The 20,943-nt window shown below is 35.8% G+C and overlaps 2 protein-coding genes and 1 pseudogene across 2 annotated transcripts; 1 reads left to right on the top strand and 2 right to left on the bottom strand.

Annotated features, from left to right (window-relative positions):
- Positions 1-1,727: 1,727 nt before the first annotated feature.
- Positions 1,728-3,836, bottom strand: LOC125592481. The gene is made up of 2 exons (XM_048767672.1): positions 3,347-3,836; positions 1,728-3,254 (listed from the first exon to the last, which is right to left on the bottom strand). The coding sequence occupies exons 1-2, from the start codon at positions 3,834-3,836 to the stop codon at positions 1,936-1,938; spliced, it is 1,809 nt and encodes a 602-aa protein (XP_048623629.1). The 3' UTR covers positions 1,728-1,935.
- An 8,125-nt stretch (positions 3,837-11,961) lies between these two features.
- Positions 11,962-12,657, top strand: LOC106394654 (brassinosteroid-responsive RING protein 1-like). Its single transcript, XM_013835220.3, has one exon. It carries the CDS (start codon positions 12,054-12,056, stop codon positions 12,558-12,560), a length of 507 nt encoding a protein of 168 aa, XP_013690674.1. The 5' UTR covers positions 11,962-12,053; the 3' UTR covers positions 12,561-12,657.
- A 1,640-nt stretch (positions 12,658-14,297) lies between these two features.
- On the bottom strand, positions 14,298-14,732 carry LOC106394306 (annotated as a pseudogene).
- Positions 14,733-20,943: the final 6,211 nt, after the last annotated feature.

Raw genomic sequence — 20,943 nt, forward strand, 5'->3', positions numbered from 1 at the left:
CTTTCCCTTGGACATCCATGTCTTTAATCTCTGAGACTTTAACTGGTTTGCTTTGAGCTGTTAAATTGCGACTAACATCTTCTGGTGGCTGCTGTAAAATCAACTCTGGTTCTCGAACAACTTTCCTTAGAACTGACACATGAAACACATTGTGGATATCCGATAACTCTTGCGGTAACTCAAGTCGATATGCTACTGCTCCAATCCTCTCAATGATGCGATACGGTCCTAAAAATCTTGGCTTCAACTTTTTCAACTTGCGGTACTCGGCTGTTCCTCGGTAGGTTCTCATTTTCAAGTATACTTCATCTCCTACTTCAAACTCCAAAGCTTTTCTCCTCTGGTCAGCATAACTCTTGTGTCGATCGTGAGCCTCTTTCAGTCTAGACTTGAGCAATTCCACCTGTTCTATGGTTTCCTTAACCATTTCCGGCTCTAAATCTTGGCTCTCCCCCACTTCTGTCCAACATAATGGAGTTCGACATGGTCTCCCATATAGAGCCTCATATGGAGACATCCCAATGCTCGAATGGTAACTATTGTTGTAAGCAAACTCTGCCAATGGTAGAAATTGGCCATATTTTCCTGCCCAATCAAGTACACAGGCTCTTAGCATGTCATCAAGTATCTGTATCGTCCGCTCAGACTGTCCATCGGTCTGTGGATGATAAGCCGTGCTAAGGTGTACCTTTGTACCTAGTGCCTTCTGAAATGCCTGCCAGAATGCCGAAGTAAACTTTGGATCACGGTCTGATACGATACTTACTGGCACTCCATGCAATCGTACCACCGTTTCCAGATACTTTTGCGCTAAACGATCTGCTCCATCAGTTTTCTTGATAGCTAGAAAATGTGCAGATTTGGTGAGTCTATCCACAATTACCCAAATCGCGTCCTTATTCCCAGTTGTTATTGGTAGCCCAGTAACAAAACCCATTGTCACCATATCCCACTTCCATTCGGGTAATGGTAACTCTTGTAAAAGCCCACTTGGTAATTGTCTTTCTGCTTTAACCATCTGGCAAGTCTGACAATGCGAAGTCCAAGTAGCAACATCCCGCTTCATACCTTCCCAATGGTAATAGCGTTTCAACTCCTGATACATCTTAGTGCTTCCTGGATGGATAGAAAACTGAGAGTTGTGCGCCTGTCTCAAGATCTCGTCCTTCAGATCCTTACTATTCGGCACACACACCCTATTTTTGAATAGATAAGTTCCATTTGTGGTGGTACGATATCCAACAACCTCCTTTGAAATCATTCTCTGCAATGACTCATCTCCTTGTTGAGCTTTACTGATCCTTTCTAACAAATCTACTTGATCTAAGGCATCCAATGCAGCTGTCCTATCCTCAACAGTAGTAGCACATAACCGTAAACTAGCCAAAGTAGCAACCAACTCTTGCACCTCTTTTGCCTCCGAGACGTCGACCTTACGTCTGCTGAGGGCGTCGGCCACTTGGTTTGCTTTTCCTGGGTGGTAGACGATATCTAGATTGTAATCCGCTAATAACTCTATCCATCTGCGTTGTCTCAGGTTCAGGTCTCCTTGGGTAAATATGTACTTCAAACTTTTGTGATCCGTGAACACTTGCACCTTCTCTCCATAGAGATAAGACTTCCAAATCTTAAGGGCAAACACAACTGCACCTAACTCCAAATCATGAGTCGGATAATTGACCTCATACGGTCTCAGTTGTCTTGATGCATAAGCGACCACTTGCTTCTCTTGTATAAGCACACATCCTAGTCCCGTTCCAGAAGCATCCGTATAAACTGTGTATTGTACACCTGGCCTTGGTAATACCAATACTGGAGTTTGGGTTAGTTGTTCCTTCAGCCTTTCAAAACTCTTAGTACAAGCGTCTGACCACACAAACTTCACATCCTTTCCCGTTAACATTGTCATGGGTTTAGCAGTACTTGCAAATCCCTTCACATACTTCCTATAGTATCCTGCCAGTCCAAGGAAACTACGGACCTCAGTAGCACTTCCAGGTGTAGGCCACTTTGTAATGGCGATAATTTTCTCTGGATCCACAGCCACTCCGGCTTCAGATACAATATGCCCAAAAACCCAATCTCTTGCTGCCAAAAGCTACACTTGCTTGACTTTGCGTACAACTGCTGCTCTCGCAACTTGTTCAATACTACTCTTAGATGCCAATCATGCTCTCCTTTGCTCTTAGAGTATACCAAAATGTCGTCGATGAATACAATCACACACTTGTCCAAGTATTCCTGAAACACATTGTTCATCAACTTCATAAACGCTGCCGGTGCGTTAGTAAGTCTAAATGGCATTACTACGAACTCATAGTGCCCATAACGTGTCCGAAAGGCCGTCTTCCTTACGTCTTCCTCCGCTATCGAGATTTGGTGATACCCAGATGCCAAATCTATCTTTGAGAACCATGACGCTCCTTGTAGTTGGTCCAACAACTCGTCGATTCTTGGCAGAGGGTACTTATTCTTTATCGTCACTTTGTTCAATCCACGATAATCGATGCAAATTCTAAAATTTCCGTCCTGCTTCTTGACAAACAGGACAGGCGCTCCCCATGGTGAGCTACTTGGTCTAATGAATCCCTTATCCATTAGATCCTCCAGCTGCTTCTTCAACTCAGCCATTTCTGCTGGTGCCAAGCGATACGGTGCCTTCGACACTGGTGCCGTACCAGGTTCTAATTCTATAGTAAACGCATCACCTCGCGTTGGTGGCGGTCTTGTCAAGGGTTCAAAAACATCGGTATACTCGGCTACAACCGGAATGGTGTCTAAGTCGGCTTCCTTATCTGATCCCCTGATGTTGATAGTGGCGAGATAAGCTTCACTTCCTTTCTCCAATAACTCTTCTGCTTGCATCATGGATATGATGGGGATTCCCGTACTTCTCTTTATCCCTTGGAAAACTATTCTCCCTTCAGTCCTAGGGATGTAGACGCGCGTCTTTGGGCAATCCATCACGTCCTTGTGATATGTCAACCAATCCATGCCTAAGATCACCTCGTAGTGGTTTAACTCCATCTCCACCAAATTTCCATTAAGCTCAATGCCTTCTATGAAGATGGGGACATCCTCATACGTTCCAGTAGACCTCATTAACTCAGTCCCTGCGGTTTCTATTCCTTTGGCGTTCGAAATGAACATGCCCACAAAGGTCCAACACTTTGTCAAAGTGGGAGACACAAAACTATGTGTTGCGCCAGTATCAAATAAGGCATGGACATTTATTCCCCCAACTAAAACCGATCCTACACAATTTGAACTATGTCTAAGTCTACTATACTTGGACCAAACAAGACTTGTAACTAAACATCTAGACTAGTAGGTATAGGAAACATACCAACGATCGGTTCTCCTCCTTCGTGGTCCCCGACTACGAAGGCTCGTCCAGCCACATCTTGTCTTTTTGGTGGTGGCGGTAACTGCTCATTGCGCCCAGCTCCCTGCTGCGGTGCTCCCTGCTGCGGTGCTCCCTGCTCTGGCATACGACATGCATTCGAAGTGTGTCCTTCTCTAATACAACGATAACATCGAACATTCAGTGGGAATCTACAATCCTTTACGTGGTGTCCTTTCTTATTACACCTATGGCAAGTTACTCCTCCTTCACTTTTTGCGGCTTGTGGTGTATTAGCGACTTCCCAAGTTCGCTTGGTCGCCTTTGACTGAGTGCTCCTTGTAAGCTTGCTTTCTTCTTCCAAGCCAATCTCCTGTAAAGCTGATGTCTCAACAAGTTTCGCAAAACGGTCATACTTCCTAAGGGAACACCTGTTCTTCAAATCAACCCTTAGTCCATTCATGAATTTTCGAATCAGATCTTGCTCATCCATGCGTCTGCGGGCGAACCTTCTCAAACGATTGAACTCTTCCTTATACTATTTCACTGTCTTGTTCCCTTGGCGCAGATTCTCAAAGTCGTTCTCCATCTTGTCTGTAGCCTCAGGGGGAACATACTCTCGGGTGAACTCATCCTTAAAGTCCTCCCAAGTCAACTCATAGCGTCCTCGCGCTAATTCCACGACACCTTCCCACCATATCATGGCTTCGTCTTTCAGGTAATGAACAGCCAATTCCCTACGGAACTCGGCTGGACACCTGGCTGCATCCAAGTTCTTCCCCAGCTTCCTCCTCCAGTTATCTGCAGAGGTGGCACTGGCCTTCCCACTGAAATGATCCATTTGCATGTCCCACATATACTTCATCACTTCCCAGTAGGTGGGTCCACGAACATGAGCTGGCACAAACGGTGGGGGCGGAGGCGGATGACGGTGACACACTCCAACACCCGGTACATACCCGCGAGCATCAGCCTGGTGTGGTGTTCCATCAGCGGATTCTTCACGCATTTGATCTCCAAAACGCTCACGGTATCTTTGTAACTCTGCCATCATTTTGGCATATCCTGCTGGTTGGTCACTTTGCTGACTCCCCTTTGTTGAGCTTCCACCATCAGTCTCAGTGTTAGTTCCATTCACACTTTCCACAGAATTGGTCGGGCTAGCTTCCCGAACCACACGTGTTGCAGTGCCTCTTCCCCTAGTGGTTCTTCTTCCTCTTGGTGCCATCCTGTTCACGCAAAACTAACACTTAGAACTTTTTCTTGTTTATGAATGACGAATGAATGAGTTCAAAGTAAAGGAGTGGTCTCGATGGTGCTCTTGACCTAACTTTTAAAATCCCCATTTATCCTTCTTTAAAATCCAAACCAACTTTAAAATCCGAAAGTTTTTAAAGATCTTAAACTTTATTCCGATAGGAACCGGACAAAAAAATGTTTCCTCTCTACAGCCTCCCAGGTTAGGACGGGGGCTATAACCTCAGCTATGATACCACTTGTCACACCCATATCTCGCTTAACCGAAACGGCATGAATTCACATTGCCTTCACCAATAAAAATACTTAAATAGGCCAACGCAAATCTCATTCCCAAGGATCGAATTCAAATGTTTTACAAAAAAGTACTAAACGAATAGGAAACGCTTAAAACCAAATCACTAAGTCTTAAAATAAAATAACTTAAAGAAAACCAAACACCCGAAAACCAGCACCACACCGAGACGATCACTCCTGCACTTCCTCGAACTCACCTGAAAAAGAAAGGAGGGTTGAGTATTTCGACCAATACTCAGTGAGGGAAGCTCCAGGAGCCCCGAAATCAATCACCAACAATCATCACACAACATAGCATAAGCATCTAACTTTAACATTCAGTAAATCGAAAGCAATCAACAAGAAACGAGGATAAACCCCGGCGGTGCCAACAATGAGGACCACGCCACCTAAATCGGTACACGCGTTCCTCATGTTGTCGCGCGAGAACTTTCATGTTGCGTTGTCTCCACGACATCACGCTGTCTCACGCCTTCACGCAATCAAGTTACCGACACCGGTTCATGCTTGATTCGCCACCATGTTCATACGTTCCACGTTGTCTCCACGACATAACGCTTCTACATTACTTCATTTACAGGCACGCCGCATGCCCGCTCCGGCGATGAATCATGCCAACTCAAATGATTGCCACATAACCCAACAAGAAACGATGTAACGCCCGAGACATACATATATGTCATTCCACCACGTTACACCGGCACACGTAGGCCTTAAAGCCTTTCTCTTACTCATTTACATCTTCCAATTATGAAGATATCATCCTCGTATAATAATAACCCCAATTAATACAATCATCACATTCAATCCTCAAACATCATTCAACCATATTTTAACAACCTTAGCAATAGATCTATGTTTTTCACACATCAAGCATCAAGATAGTTATATATATCATATGTATAGTTATTTATATTAGTAGATCTATAGAAAGTAACAAATAAGGATGAATGATTAACCTAGACACTTCTACCATGATGAGATAATAATAGAAGGAGATAGAGATTGCAACAAGCCCTCACCTTAGCCTAGAACTGCGAGATGAGATGAGAGTTGATGTAGATCTGAGTTCTATGGATCCTTACTAACCAGATCTACAAGAAAAAGAGTTGGTTTCCACCCAAACCCTAGATCAGAGATCAAGAAGAAGAAAGAGATATGAGAGATCTAAAGAGAGTGATTAGGGTTTCCTTACCCTCACCAGTTGCTGGATCTAGAAGAAAAATAGTAGAAAACTCAAGAAAACGACGAGAAGGGATCGAAACACGGCGAGATCTCCTCTCCGGTGAGATTACACGGTCGCAGGCGGTGCTCCGGTGACTCGTGGTGGCTCCGGTGGTGGTTTGGTGGGCGGCGGCTGCTCTCTCTCTAATTGGGCAGGGCTTCGCTAGGTTTTGAGTCTCTGGAGAAAACCTAAGGGGCTGCCTCCTTTTTATAGAAGAGGAGGGTTTTCTCTACATGGGCCAAATCATCACGGACCTTGTCACTAAAAATTGGGATCGGGCCCGGGATGTGACAACATAGAACTTTGGAGTATCACTAGGAAACCATATGCATTTGTGCTAGTAAACTTCAGGCGATATGAGTCTCGTCATCTGCCATGTCTGACCTGTTTTAAAACTTGGTTTGAAATTATCACCCTCTCGTCTCCAAATTTTAATATCCTTAGAATGCGTGTGCATTCGCAGCTGCATAATTTCCTTTTCAATTAATACCAGCTTCTCCATGCAATGGCTGCGACAACGATAAGTCTGCACTGCATTTCCACCGTGGCATCAATATATATTCCAAGCATCCACGAAGGCCTGTGAGTTCAATTAATCAATTCAAAGAAGACCAATCATCGAACCAAAATGAAGTAATTAATCAGTTTTGTATATAAACAATGTAAAATTTTGATTTTGAAGAATATTTAAAACAATAATAATAATAGACAAAGATCATGTGATGAAAATCATAAAGACAAGAAATGGAGCTTTTTTTTCTTTTTCTTAAGGACAGGTGAAATTAACAACCAACATTACAGATTTAAAACTATTTCATCAGGTCATATTTTAAAATTTACGTGTTTGGTGGGCGATAAAAATATGGTTTAATGCAAAAGTAATTTGTCACTTTGCGTAGACATAGCCAGTTAAGATAATCGATTCCACTGGAGGCCTAATATTAACCATACGTAGTTTCAAAACAAACTAAAATATTATATACTGTATAGTATATACTATCTTATAGTTATGTAGTTTTTTTTGTGCTAAATCTTATAGTGATGTAGTTGACAGGAAAAAAGGTATTACACTAGAAAACTTCTATTAAAAGACACAAATCCATTTTGATTTTAATTTTAAACATTTATACTAGTATAGCAGATCTACTATACCGCTAAATATATGCATATATCTATAATATTTTACCTAATATTATAAGGGGATTTAGTAGTAAACCCCTTCAACTAAAAATGGATTACAAAATAACCTTTCAACTAAAATTTTGATGAAAGAAATCCTCAATCTTAATTCCGTTAATGTTTGTCAATGCTTTCCGTCTAAAATACCGTAACGAAAGGTGACTGAAATTAAAAAAATTAAAGTTAATTAAAAGTTCTTTTCGTCGAATCTTTAGTTGAGAGTTTTTTTTCTTTACGATTTATCTTCAATTGAAAGATTTTATTACTAAAAATCCATATTAAAACCAACGAAGAAAACAAGAAGACATTAGTTTGGGGAAAAGGTACAAACTACAAAGAGTAACGTGAATGGAGAGCACGTTAGTTTGCCTGGTACAAGGAGAGACAATAGATTCGCTGCTTCAGCTCTTGTATTAGCTAGCTGTCTTTGTACTATTTCGGTAACTCTTTTATTTTTTCAACTATTTGTTATTAAAAGTGTTACTATATATATACCAGTTTACTCGATAATATATATATATATATATAATGGTTTGATAAAAATAAAATAAATATATATATGATCCATTGTAAATTTTAAATTTAATTGGTGGCTGTGTTTGTCGTGGTTTGGATAAATGCATCTACAGACTACAGAAAATATATTTGATAATTTTTAGTGGTTTTGTATTGATCTCCCTAACTTGCTATTATATAGAAAATTAGCATTCCGTTTACCTTTGATTTACACCTTTTGTTATTATAAGTTTGAAAAAAATGGTAGTGTATTAGTTATTTTATCAACACGAAGTATTATATAACTGCATAAAATTAGTTAGCATTTAATAGTTATTACATGTTTTTAAAAACTTAAGTTATTACATGTTACAGTTTACAGCTATGTTTGTTTCTTTGAGAAAGGACTATTTTCAGTACAGTATGTTGCATTGTTTCTTTGTATAATTAATCCCATATGATTTTGATACAACCCCAGTATGTTATATATCAATTAACAGATACAAATTTTAACTACATATTCGTTATGCAGTTACTAATAGTAGATGTATTAAGTGTCCCTCGCCATACATGATTTGCGTATCCACAGAGGCAAAGGTACGGTCTGACCAATACGGATGATAAATTATTATGTATAAATGTGACTGCCAATAAAAAAAGGAAATAAGTTTTTTTCATTTTCTTCCTAGCGAAAAGGAAAAGAGCAGGCTTTCAAAAAGAAAAAGCGTGGTCCAAGTCAGTCAGTCTACATGACCAATCATTAACATAGTGTGACTTGTTCACATTTGAGAACTAATTACAGAAGTAACAAAAATAACAACAAAGAGCTCCATTTTATTTTTTATTTTCATTCTAGGAAGAACTCAAAAATCTTAAAAAGCAAGCAAAAATCAGGTGTGTTTACTATTACTAAACCAACAATATACCTGCGCAAGTATAAAAATGAACTAAAATCAAATGAGTTTTAACCGGTTAAATATGGAATCATTAACATAGTGTGATTAGTTGGTCGCTTACTGACAAAACGACAATGTCTGACATGCAAAACTGGAATGAACTTTGTAGCTATCCATTGAATTAGCAGACAAGTTTCGAGTTAAAGATGTTTAACTCTACTTTTAAAACTTAAAAGCAAAATTCTTTTAATATTTGTTTACTGTCCCCCTTTCTTATAATAGTTTAAGTTCTGCAAAGCATGTTGCCTCTACAGTAATCTCCGTACATTACCAATACAACAAAGTCTCTATATGTATAGTAAACTTTTATGTTTTACATAATAGATACTACGACAGTGCATATCATATCTTTAACATTTTACAAAACCACTCCATTTGTTCAAGCCAGTGCTGATTATTGCAAATATTATACTGTAATTTATGGTTTTAAAATTATATTTTAATTGATTATTATGAACTTACGTAACATACATACGAGAGAAACTTAGGGTTTTGATCATAATCCAGTATATATAAAGAGTATATTTCACTAGCCAGTAGCACGCTGGTTAAGGGTTTCAAAAAAAAAAACTCCCTGGCTCAAAGTTTGAAGTTTGTACTTAGGGTTTTGATCATAGTCCGATCTATAAAGGGCCCGAAGCTTAATTCCAACAAGTTTGAATGTAAAAACTACGTTGTAATTTATCTAATTTCCCAAATTTAAAGTTTTGATATTTTCATTTGAATTGAAAAAAGAAGAGGTAAACAAAAGAAACTATGCTTAAAATGGGTCAAATTTTCACGCCCACGCATCAAAGATCGTTAAATCTTTATAGACATCTGAACGGTTTGACAAACTAAATCCAAACAGAACCTTGGATGTAAATATGTAATTATCTTAACTTTTTGAACAAAACTCTTTTGTAATATTAACCAAATTACCTAAATAATTCAAATTAGAATGTTTCTCTCTTTAATAACTTAAAAGAAACGTTATTTCCCCCTTAACTTTCTTAAACGAATTTGGTTGTTAAATTAATTGTCCAGACCGAAGGAATTAATCTTTGCTGAGTTCAGCTGGCCTTTCTGTTAATATATATCTAATAACGCCAAGAACTGACAGTGAAATTAATATAGTAGACACTTTTTAATTATTCTATAAACTCATCTTTCTATATAATATTCACATGATTGTGTTGTAATCTTGATCTGCTTAAATGTATGTGGGAGACAAGAGTCTGATGATTTTTGTACTCTCATACCCGGCGCCGGTCCTACAAGTCTGAAGGTTAGAAGCCAAAATAAAATAAAGGCCAAAATTAAATGTAAGTGTTACTGGGACGTTACCCATGACCTCTGACAAGAGCCATTAATCTCAAGACCGCTAGACTACAGTCGCATTTGGTAATTTTGTGGCCGTTAAAATATTTAATTTTGTGGCGGCCGGAAGCCCATGCTTCCCCTGCTTGTGGCCAGGGCCGGTATTGCTCATACCTTTAAACATGTGGTGAACTCAAATTTTCCAAAGTACATTTTTAAAATGTTGACTAAACATAAAAGCTTAATTAATTGGGAAAATTTATCCAATGAAATATTGGTAAAGTTATATACATGTTAATGTATATATACTTGCAACAAAAAGTGTTAAATAGGGGAATGTGAAATGTTGGAGGAGAAGATGGAGAAGGTGTGAGGTGGGTCAGTGCTGCTTTGGCTCTTTCGTACATATTAGTCAGATACCCATATGACCCCCTCTCTAAAATAGATCCCCAAATATTCTTGGTTGGTTAATCAATATTGTATTCTAGACGTATATCAAACGGAATCAAAATCAAACTCGAGGAGCTACAAAAGTCTTTCTACGTAGTTAATTTTATGTCATAATAATACCTATTAGAAGTCAATAAGTGAAGATTCAAACAAGAAATGACAAATATGTGGATTGATGATATCTCAACTAGTCATGTGAAAATAAATAAATATACTGATTTGGTTTTTAATGCAAAGTTCATCAAGAATTGTATATTATCATTGTGCTATCCAATAAATCAGATTTTCTGGTACAACTTTATATATAGAATACATTCTAATGTTGATTCTTTATGTTTTGCAATTTTAATGGATGTGAGAAGACCCTATTTTCATGGATACTTTTTTCGAATGAAGCTATATTCCTACAATAAAAAACTTAATTCGCAACGGATTGTTTTCAATTGGTGAAAATGTTTTCAGAACCAGAAGAATGACCAGAGTTTGCAAGTTATTTGGAAGATATAAACAGCCTGAAAGAGAGTTTTTTCCGAGTAGAAATTATCTATGTACCAAAAACGCAGAACAAGATGACGGATAGCTTAGCACGCAGCGATAGGAAGGAAACGTCTTTTGTAGTTCACATGGATTAAGATTTACCAGTGTGGTTCACAGAGTAATATGAGTATGTAATGTCGTTGATAAAAAAAAAAAAAACTTAATTTGATGGTAACCAAAAACATATTCCAATAAAGGTTAGAGAAATTGGAATTAAACGAACCCGACGATCTGCCTTTACCTCAATTATCTGGCATGTTTCCGGATTTACATTAAATACTTTAATAGTTCTCTGAGAAGAACATTGAAAATAGCCAAATTTCAGTAGTCACGCGGCATGCTCCATTATTTTTAGATTTCAATATATCAGGTTTATAAGGCTTAAAAAAAAATTCATAACCATTTAATTCTATTCCATAAATTTGTTACGTGATTAACATAACAACCCCATTTAACAAATTTATCGAATAGAATTAAATGGTTATGAAATTTTTTTTAAGCCTTATAAACCTGATATATTGAAATCTAAAAGTAATGGAGGAGCATGCCGCGTGAGGTTGGTGGTGGCTCGGGCCATGAAGATGAAACCGGTTCAATATGAAACCGGTGATAAAAGAATGCACATCACAAAACTTATATAATATATGGCATGTAGAAGAAAAGAACTGTTACTATAAATATGAGCAAAACACAAGTCAATAATTAGTCATATATTATTTTATAACCTAAAGAAACATCATCACCACATTCCTCGTTATATCCTTCATCAAGCAAAATATAATTAAATAAAAAAGAACAACACGCAAAATAAAAGCAAATTATTGACTACTAAATTAACAAAGTAATAATTAATTAACTAAGCACTTCTAATATTGATATATACATATATACACACTCAACTATATATAAACCCCACCCTCTTGATCTTTTACTCACAATCCAAAACTCTCTCTCTCTCTCTCTCTCCTGTATATTATCTTTACTTGTTACCATTTTTCTCTCTGACGACGAGTCAATGGGTTTTCCGGTGGGCTACTCCGAGCTCCTTCTCCCAAGAATCTTCCTTCATTTACTCTCTTTCTTAGGTCTGATCCGAAAACTAATCTCCACTATTTTCTGGCTCATTGGTTTACCCGATTTCCTAGAACCCGAACCGGTTTCATCTTCATGGCCCGAGCCACCACCAACCTCAAGCCACCAAGACTCTCACTTGTTTTCAGCAGCGCTTCTAGCTGGAGATATCTTGCCCGTTGTCAGATTCTCGGATCTAAACCTACCCGAGTCCGAATGTTGTGCGGTGTGTCTCTACGACTTCGAGAACCACGATGAGATCCGACGGCTGACGAATTGCAGGCATATATTCCATAAAGGATGTTTGGACCGTTGGATGATGGATTATAATCAGATAACATGTCCACTGTGTCGTACACAGTTTATACCTGATGATCTTCAAGTGGCGTTTAATCATAAGCTTTGGTCTGAATCTAGTGAAGTTTCTGAACTTCTTGTTGAATCATTTTAGGACAGTTATTTTTCTATCTCTTTAAATTGTTATATATTTTTTTAGTATTTGTTTTATGGATTATATAAAAAAGATAGTGATTACAATTTACAGGCTAGTGAAAGAAGAAGACGAAATTTGTTGGGAAATTTGGGAAAAAAAAACAAAAGAACTAACCTATTGTCCCCTTAGAATAATTTTACTAATCCATGTCCCCTCAGTACAAATTATAAGGAAAACCCAATTTGGTCCTTCGTAATTAGATTTACAAAAATAATTAAAATGTAAAAACATAAATAATAATTAAATAGAGTTATAATATGGTATAATAAATGTAAATAAAGTTTAAAAATTCCAAAATCCAACTGTCTCCAACGCTTCTCTATGGAAGGTCGACGATTCCAGTGTACGCCGTCAACGTGTTCTCTCCGGCGCATCTTGGTTCGCCTGCGAACTCTAAGTTGTGTGCCATATTTCCTTTTTCCTTTCTCCTTCATCTGTGGTATTTTTTTGTTTCCTCCTCCTTTGTTTTTCTAACCTTATTTTCTCTATGAACCCTAAGAGACCTTGTTTTCTCTAACAGCGTAAATCGGCGTTGGCACGAGGCTGACGAAGCTTTCATATCTGATTAAGAACGTAGATGTTCGATTTTCATCTCGGTTCTTTTTTCCCCAAAATTGAAGGTTAGGTTTTGAGATCCCCTTTTCGAGTATGATTTTTTAAAAAGATTTTGTTGATGTGCATGTATTAGTAAAATACTGAATGGCTTAGAAACTCAAATTGATTCAAGTTTATTGTTGGAACAATCCTTTGATTGTCTCTAATAATTTTTAATTTCATAGTTCAAACCAGCAACTGCAGTTTTTGGTGCATCGTGAACTGATTGGCATCGTACATTCGCTTCGATAAAGTAGGTTATATATTTCTGTAACGTATTTTCTTCTTCTTTTAGACCAAGTGGAAATACATAATATATTATTGTTATTCCAGCATATGCAGAAATTGTTCGAGGATGGTTTGGAGCTTAGCCTATGCGACTCGACTGGGAAAGGCCGTGGCAGGTAATATATCTTTCTCTGGAACTACATCTGAGAGCTTGGTATGCTTATACCAATTATTCTTTTTAACAGGAGAGGCCTATATGTGTGTGTTATGGAGCTATAGGAGGCTGCATTGTTGGACAGATTCTCTCATTGAGTTTGATGGTTTTGCTCAGGAAACACAAGAATTTGAAGGTAGCCTAGAAAAGATTGATGTGTCTGGATCTGCAGAATGAGTTTTGTGTTTTTTTTTTATTTGATTGCTAGGTAGATTGAGAGGCAACAATAGGGCATTGTTATCGTTGGCTTGAACAAAAGTTAATTGATTTCCCACACAGTGAATCAAGCGTTTGAGAATTGCAAAATTCTAAAGTCAACAATCTGCAGACTTTAAATTCAACTATGTTTTGGTAAACGTAAATGATAAAAAGCCCACCACCGTCTTTACCATATAAAATGGGAGTTTTCACACATCGGAGTTACCAGAGCAACTGACTTAAAAAATAATACGCCCACCATGGGGACTCGAACCGACAACCACAAGGTTAAGAGCATTGAGCTCTACCAACTGGAGCTAGACAGGCTTGGTGCTTATAAATTCTGTTAACACAAACTTAGTATATCTAGACGCAAGAAACTATTAGCACACACAAATGGCATTATAGAACCACTGAATCAATAAACGGAAAAAAGAACGCAGTAGTACAAGAACAATTTATTAAAACAATTTGAGTTTCCCTTTAGAGATGGCTTTGAAAGATAGCCTTGTTGTTCCCAGTCAAGCCATAACAGGAGGAGTGCCTAGCACCTAAAGTAACAGCAATGTAAAGATAAACGGTGCAGAGGAATGCCAAAAGAAGCAATGCTGTTAAGAGATATCGATGCCTGTTAATAACCGTGGAGCAGCTTCCCAACTCTTCCCACTGCTTCTTTAGAGACTGGTGTCTCCTTAATGTGAAGATACAATCCCATCAAGAACTATTTCTTTGACAGAACCATCTGGATTTTCATCAATCGTAAGCCACTAATACAACAATTCGAATCTTAATCTAGAGATCAGTTATGTGAACTTTTCGACCTGCTAACCAATTGGGAAATGATATTATTAGTCTTTATAATTGGCATCACGGGCACAAACCAAGCTTAACGTCATTTCAACCAATCATCAACCATGGATCCCGTCGTCCAATGAAAAAGACTCAAATTTAGGGAACAATATTTTAAAAGGAAACCAAAAAAACATTTTAATAGATTTAGGAAATATTCTGTAACTGTCTTTTTCCTAAATTTTTGGATTTTGTTTAAAAATCTAGTAGAACTTACATTCTACCAATGTTAGAAAAGAGATGAACTCGTAGATAGGGAATACTGAGTTTATAGATAAAAGAAAACCGCGTAGAATGTATGTTCTGTCAAGACAGATATGAGAATATTTAGTATGTCATGTGATCTACCAAAAATACAGAACAAAGAAGGAATTGTAGATTTGTTATTCTTCCACACTAGATAGATATGTTTTCGGTGTATTGCACATTCTACGTATGGTACATCACTGTGTTTTTGGTGTATTGCGCATTCTACGTATGGTAGATCATTGTGTCTTATCTAGACTGCATTTTCTAAGTCTCCGTAGATGGTAGATCTGATATTCTAACACTTTTAGCCCATTTTTGAACTTACTATTCCAATTTATTTTTGAATCCAAAAATATTTTTCATATATGAACATGCTTGACTACTTCATGTTTTATATTTTTCTTAATTTTTTTGCACGGTAAATATAATGGTATGAATTTTTAGTTACAAAAAGGCTAGTGAAAGTCAAAAAGTGGAAAATTTGATTCTGTACCAAGGGAACAATAGCATAGATTAGTTGTTCTTTTTTTTTCGAATTTTTCAAATTTGTATCATCTATTCGGAAAAAAGGAAATTAAAATTTTGAATTAATATCAATGTGTAGAATTTTTTCCTGTTATTGAATGAAAATATATTTACTCATTAATAAAAATTTTGTCATCTAACTTTTATTGATAGTCTTGATCAAAACAAAACCGGATTTTGTTAACCGATTAATAAATGTGTTATTTAAAAATATTTCCTATTTTATTCAAACTTGTCACAAAAACTAAAAAAACTTCCAAGGTACAAAACCATAGTTTTTTTTTAGAGGGTATGGTTTATTTGTTAGGTTTTTGTTAATAAAAAAAAAGAGAAATTCTAAGCCATTTCCCACTACAAGATTTAAATGACATTAAAAGAGTTTTAAATGTGGCACAAGTTGATGGTATTTTAATGGGTATTCTAACCCGGAACGACCTCTTCTTCTCATGCATCTACTCTTCAGAAGTGTGGCACAAGTTGATGGCTTTTCTAATGGAAGAAGAATATACTCCAGAGTGGGGGAAATTGTAGACCGCCTACCTGATACTAAACTGCCCAAGTGCCCACGATCCGTTTCTTTCCGATCCGATATGTTTTTCAGGCATGATTTGGAAAGAAAGAAATGCGCTCAAGCATGGGGAAGACCACGTTCACCTATGACTCTTTACCAGATTATTAACAGACTTGTTCGCAATCGTCTCCTGTCAATCTACCAACAGAGAGATCAAAGATTTCATACTGCTCTCCAAGAGTGGCTGGGAGCAATACAACCTTCTCCTCTGTCACATTGAGTTTCTTTAGGCCTCTGATGCCAAAACAAAAATAGTTAAGATCTCATGTTAGATTTGATGTAAAACTGTATTTTTTTAATCAAATGTAACATTTTATTCAAAAAAATAAGAATTTTAAATGTATCAAGAAGCTAATCCTTAAGTTTGCATAACCATTCTCAATTAATAGACCCATGAAGCTATCTCCTTCCGAAAGACATAAGCTATGAGATCAGGTGAATAGATCAGAGATTTGTGAATAATCAACAATGGAGGCTATATGCTCTTCACTCAAAAAATCAAGGAACTGTTATTGACGTTTTAAAATTTTGTGTTTTTTAATTAGACTATCTCCGATGGTTTACTTTATTTTTTTCTCTAAAATAGAGTAACTCTATAACAGAGTTGGATGTTGCTCCAATAGTATTCTATTTCAAAATGAAAAATAGAGTGATAAACAAAAAATAAAAAAAACTACTCTATATATAGAGTAAAAAATAAGTTTACACTATTATAGAGTAGAAAATAGAGTACTATTAGAACATTTTTATTTTAAACTCTATTTTAGAGAGAAAAATAGAATGAGATTGAAGATGCCCTTATACTTTGAACAATTTTCTCCAAAGAGTTTTTAATAAGATGGCAGAGAGCGTACCAACGAGGAGAAGCTTCCCATGTGTAACGTGTTGGAAACTTTGGAATCTCTTATGCTGTCGCCACGTGGCATTGTCTATGCGTGTGCTTATTTATTTCTTACTTATACGAGCCCACACGCTTCTAATCATTTCTTGCTTTCGGTTTACCACAAAAATAAAAACAATCTCTTGAGAAAAACTATGTTGAAATAAATAGCAAAGTTTAACTATAATTTTAAATTACAACAATACCATTCCCATTATGAAGATATTTCAACTAAATCGTAAAAGGTAAACTTAACATGCTATTTGAAAAAAATAAACTAACTAAATTTTAGATCATGTATTCTTCTCCACCATTCCCATTATGAAGATATTTCAACTAAACTTTGTGTGGTGATACGAAGCTTTCTAGCATAGCCCTTGATTATTTATTCTGAATATGTTGTTTAAAAATATATGTTACAATTGATGATAGTTTTACAACTTGATAAAATTTAATATGATAATTTGTACATATTACTGTATATGTATGAGATAGCTTTTCTTAACATTTTTTAACGAATACACTGAATTTTCTAATTAAAGTGGGAGAAGTCATTTAATTAAATGTTTTACAAAAAAAAAAGTCATTTAATTAATGAGTTGATTACACTAAGGGGCACTTTTTGACTTTCTATTACATCTAAAGACACTTCTTACATGTGACACATTTTGTTGTGGGTCAGCGACAAATTATGGACAATTTTGCCCTTAATGATTACGACACTTGTGGACACTCAAGTAATATGTAGATGAATGATTTGTGGACGGGTGATGCGTGGTTGGGTGATTTGTGGACGGGTGATGTGTGGATGAATGATGAGTAATATGTGGACATGCGATGTTAATGTGTTTATAGTAGATAACGTGGACAAACTCTCTGTTTGATTCCATAAAACTATACAACAATACGTGGACATGGATTCATGTTACTAAAATTATACCACAAAACATGGACACAGACTCTGTTATCAAAACCCTCACCAAAAGATTTTTTTTTTGTCCATATCTAACTTCTTTGTTTTTGTTTTGATAGGACAAGTTGTGGAATGATACAAAGCCAATACATATGTTTTTGATACAATTGGTTGTCACTGCAAAGAACTTCTAAGGAATACCATTGATTTGCATAGAAATTCCACTATTTTTTTATTCTTCTCTCCCGTATGGACCTTCTGAGATTCATTACAAAAGATAATATTGAAATTTTTATTTTACTAAAAATCCCACTAACCAACTATTTGAACGGCTTTCTCCTTAGATTTAGTACCGCCACCAACGAGAGTAAAGCAGTGGGTTCGTCGTCTCCAACACGAGCACTTGGCTTCTTCAGCCCAATTGATAAATTATCTGTAATTAAACTTCAATCAAGATGAGAAAGAGATGATATTGTGAGTATGAGCGGAAAGAAAAATCGAAGAAGCGTTTACCTTCTGTCGGAGAGTAATAGATCTTGCATGTCAGAAATTTTTGAACTAAGGGATCTGCACTTTGTTATGATGTGGATGAATGCAAATTTGATTACAGTTGAATTTAGATCCTGAGATGATGAATGGAATCGAAGGAATGTTGTCCATGTCCACAACTAGTTTATAATTAATTTATAATTCTGTTAAGATATACGTGTCCACAACTAATTTATAATTTTGTTATCCACGCTTTGTGTCCACGTCCACATTTAGTTTTGTTTACACATTAATATTTTCATAATATATATATATGAAAATGGATCTTAAAAGATAGAGAATTTTATATATAGTTTATAATGACTGTTATTTTTGTTTAATATATTTTAAAATTTGAGATAAAAGTAAATGAAAACATAAAGTAGAAAAAAAAAGAAATAAGAAGAGGAGAGATATCCTCTTTAGTTTAAGGTCATAAGAGTCTTTTTGACAAAGAAAAGTGTGTCTCAAGTGATAAGTGTCTTGTAGTGTAATTGGAACGTGAGAAAGTGTCTCTAGCTGTAAAAAATTCTTAATTAATGTAGATGTCTTCGAATACTTGTTGTGGGTGACCCACTTTGACTAGAAAGCGTAAGTGCAGTAAAAAAAGTATGAATGATGAATCATTCTTTAGCTTTAATATATTTGTATTTCGACTTTTTATAAGACCTAAACAAATCTTTCCAAGCAATTTGCCCATCCTCATGGTTCCACGTCCACCCTCGTGCGCCAGTTGAATTATAAAGAATCGATAAATAAGTTACAATGAGCATAAGATGTTTGGTTAAAAATATGTAAAGAACAATCATGTCCTGGAAAAACAGAACATACTACTCAGGCTCCCATGTTAAAATTTGTTTACGTTATTTCTAGTGTTTTTATATAATTGATTAGAAGAACTCAAATAAAAAAAAGATACGATTTTAGTTTATAGTAAATCTAACTATCATATTTATATATCTTTTTGTTTTAAGAAAAATGTACATATTATACCATTAGTAATTCTGTTTACTAGGAATGATTTGATTCAAAATGTATTTTACTCAGGCTGCTCCAGAAATTTTGACAAACAAGAATTGCAGACTAATCTTTGGAAGCATTTAGCACACGTCTCATATTCCTCATATGGCTTCAGCACAGTGCCGGTTCTAAGATATTCATGGTCCAATACGAAATATAAAAATGAGGCCTTTAGATAATACATAAAAAATTGTCGATAAAAAAATCAAATTTATGATTAAAAATTACAATATCTTTAAAACTAGTAAATTTTTTTATCAATTCTTAAATATTAGTTTTTTACATTTTTTCCTACAAAATCATCTATCAAACTTTCATAATCAAATGCTTTGATCTTTGATCTATCTCTTTTAATCGATAACATTGAAGACAATCTTTATGTTAAATTATTATATTCCTTTTAATCCACTCATATTAAATAACACGAAAGGCTATATAAAACTTAGTTGTCTTTTATCTAGAGATGGTCCATCACCTTATTAACTTATCGAACATATTAACACATAACATATTGATATGTTAACAAATAACAACATTGAATAATTAGGCCCTAAAATGTTTAAATAAATAATAGGTTCCATACTAATGTATCATATATATGGGGTCAAACCCGGGCCTGCTTCAGCATGAGAGGGTTCCAGTGATAAGATTCAAACAAGTATTCAAGCAATGGAGATCCACAATACAATCCAAGAATTTCCAAGAAAGACAGTTGAGCTGTCGTTAGAAATCTGTTATGCGGAGGCTGGAGATTGATCATACTAAAAACATAACATTATCATCATCAGTTACCCAAGTCAAGTTACCTATTAAGGAGCGTTTTGTTTGTTCCAGTAGTTTTGATGATCTAGTATGCCTCTTGCATCACTGGGATGTGCCGATCCTGGCCCCTAATTTTTTAAGAGGTAATTTTATATAGATCTTTAAATTTTCTACGTTTTGACATGAATTTTTTTTTCAAAAGTAAAGTAAAGAAGTTAATATTCGAAAGAAAATTAAAATTAAGAAGTATATATAAAAATATAAGTTATAGTGTATTATATTTATTTATATAAAATGAGTTCCCACGTGAATTTATGAAAACTATAACATGTTTTAAAAAAAAATCTTTGCATCTTGAATAACAAATTTATGAAATAATATATTGTCATAAATGTAAGTTTGCAATGGTTTCTTCTTCTTATTATTTTTAAAAAAATATATATACTGATTTTGTAAAAGGTTACTTTATAAATTATGACATCTTTATTTTTATAAAATGAGTTTCCGTGCGATATCACACGGATTACTTATCTAGTTTATATAGATATATTGATCTCTAAATTTATGTAAAAGATATTAAAGTTCCTACAAAATAGTTATGGCCCCAAAATCTCAGAGGATGTCCTTCTGGTGTATTGTGATCAATCCAACTACTATATGGCATTGAACTCTCCCCCATCCAAATTTCAACAAGGTATGTCTCCCTCTTCCTACCATTTTTCTTTGACTAGATCGGGTATACACCCATTATCTTCGCATGGATTCGGTAAAGATTGATTCAGTGGCACCTACAAACCAGTTTGGCTATAT

The sequence above is a fragment of the Brassica napus genome, chromosome C9 (genome assembly GCF_020379485.1).
Source record: "Brassica napus cultivar Da-Ae chromosome C9, Da-Ae, whole genome shotgun sequence".
Taxonomy (NCBI): Eukaryota; Viridiplantae; Streptophyta; class Magnoliopsida; order Brassicales; family Brassicaceae; genus Brassica; species Brassica napus.

What these genes read in the sequence shown, in the direction of transcription:
- LOC106394654 (XM_013835220.3), top strand. Translation starts at nt 12,054, where the DNA reads ATGGGTTTTCCGGTGGGCTACTCCGAGCTCCTTCTCCCAAGAATCTTC.
- LOC125592481 (XM_048767672.1), bottom strand. Translation starts at nt 3,836, where the DNA reads ATGGATGAGCAAGATCTGATTCGAAAATTCATGAATGGACTAAGGGTT. An exon ending in AGGAGGAGAACCGATCGTTG is followed by an intron (nt 3,255 to 3,346) that starts GTATGTTTCCTA and finishes CAAATTGTGTAG; the next exon opens with GATCGGTTTTAGTTGGGGGA.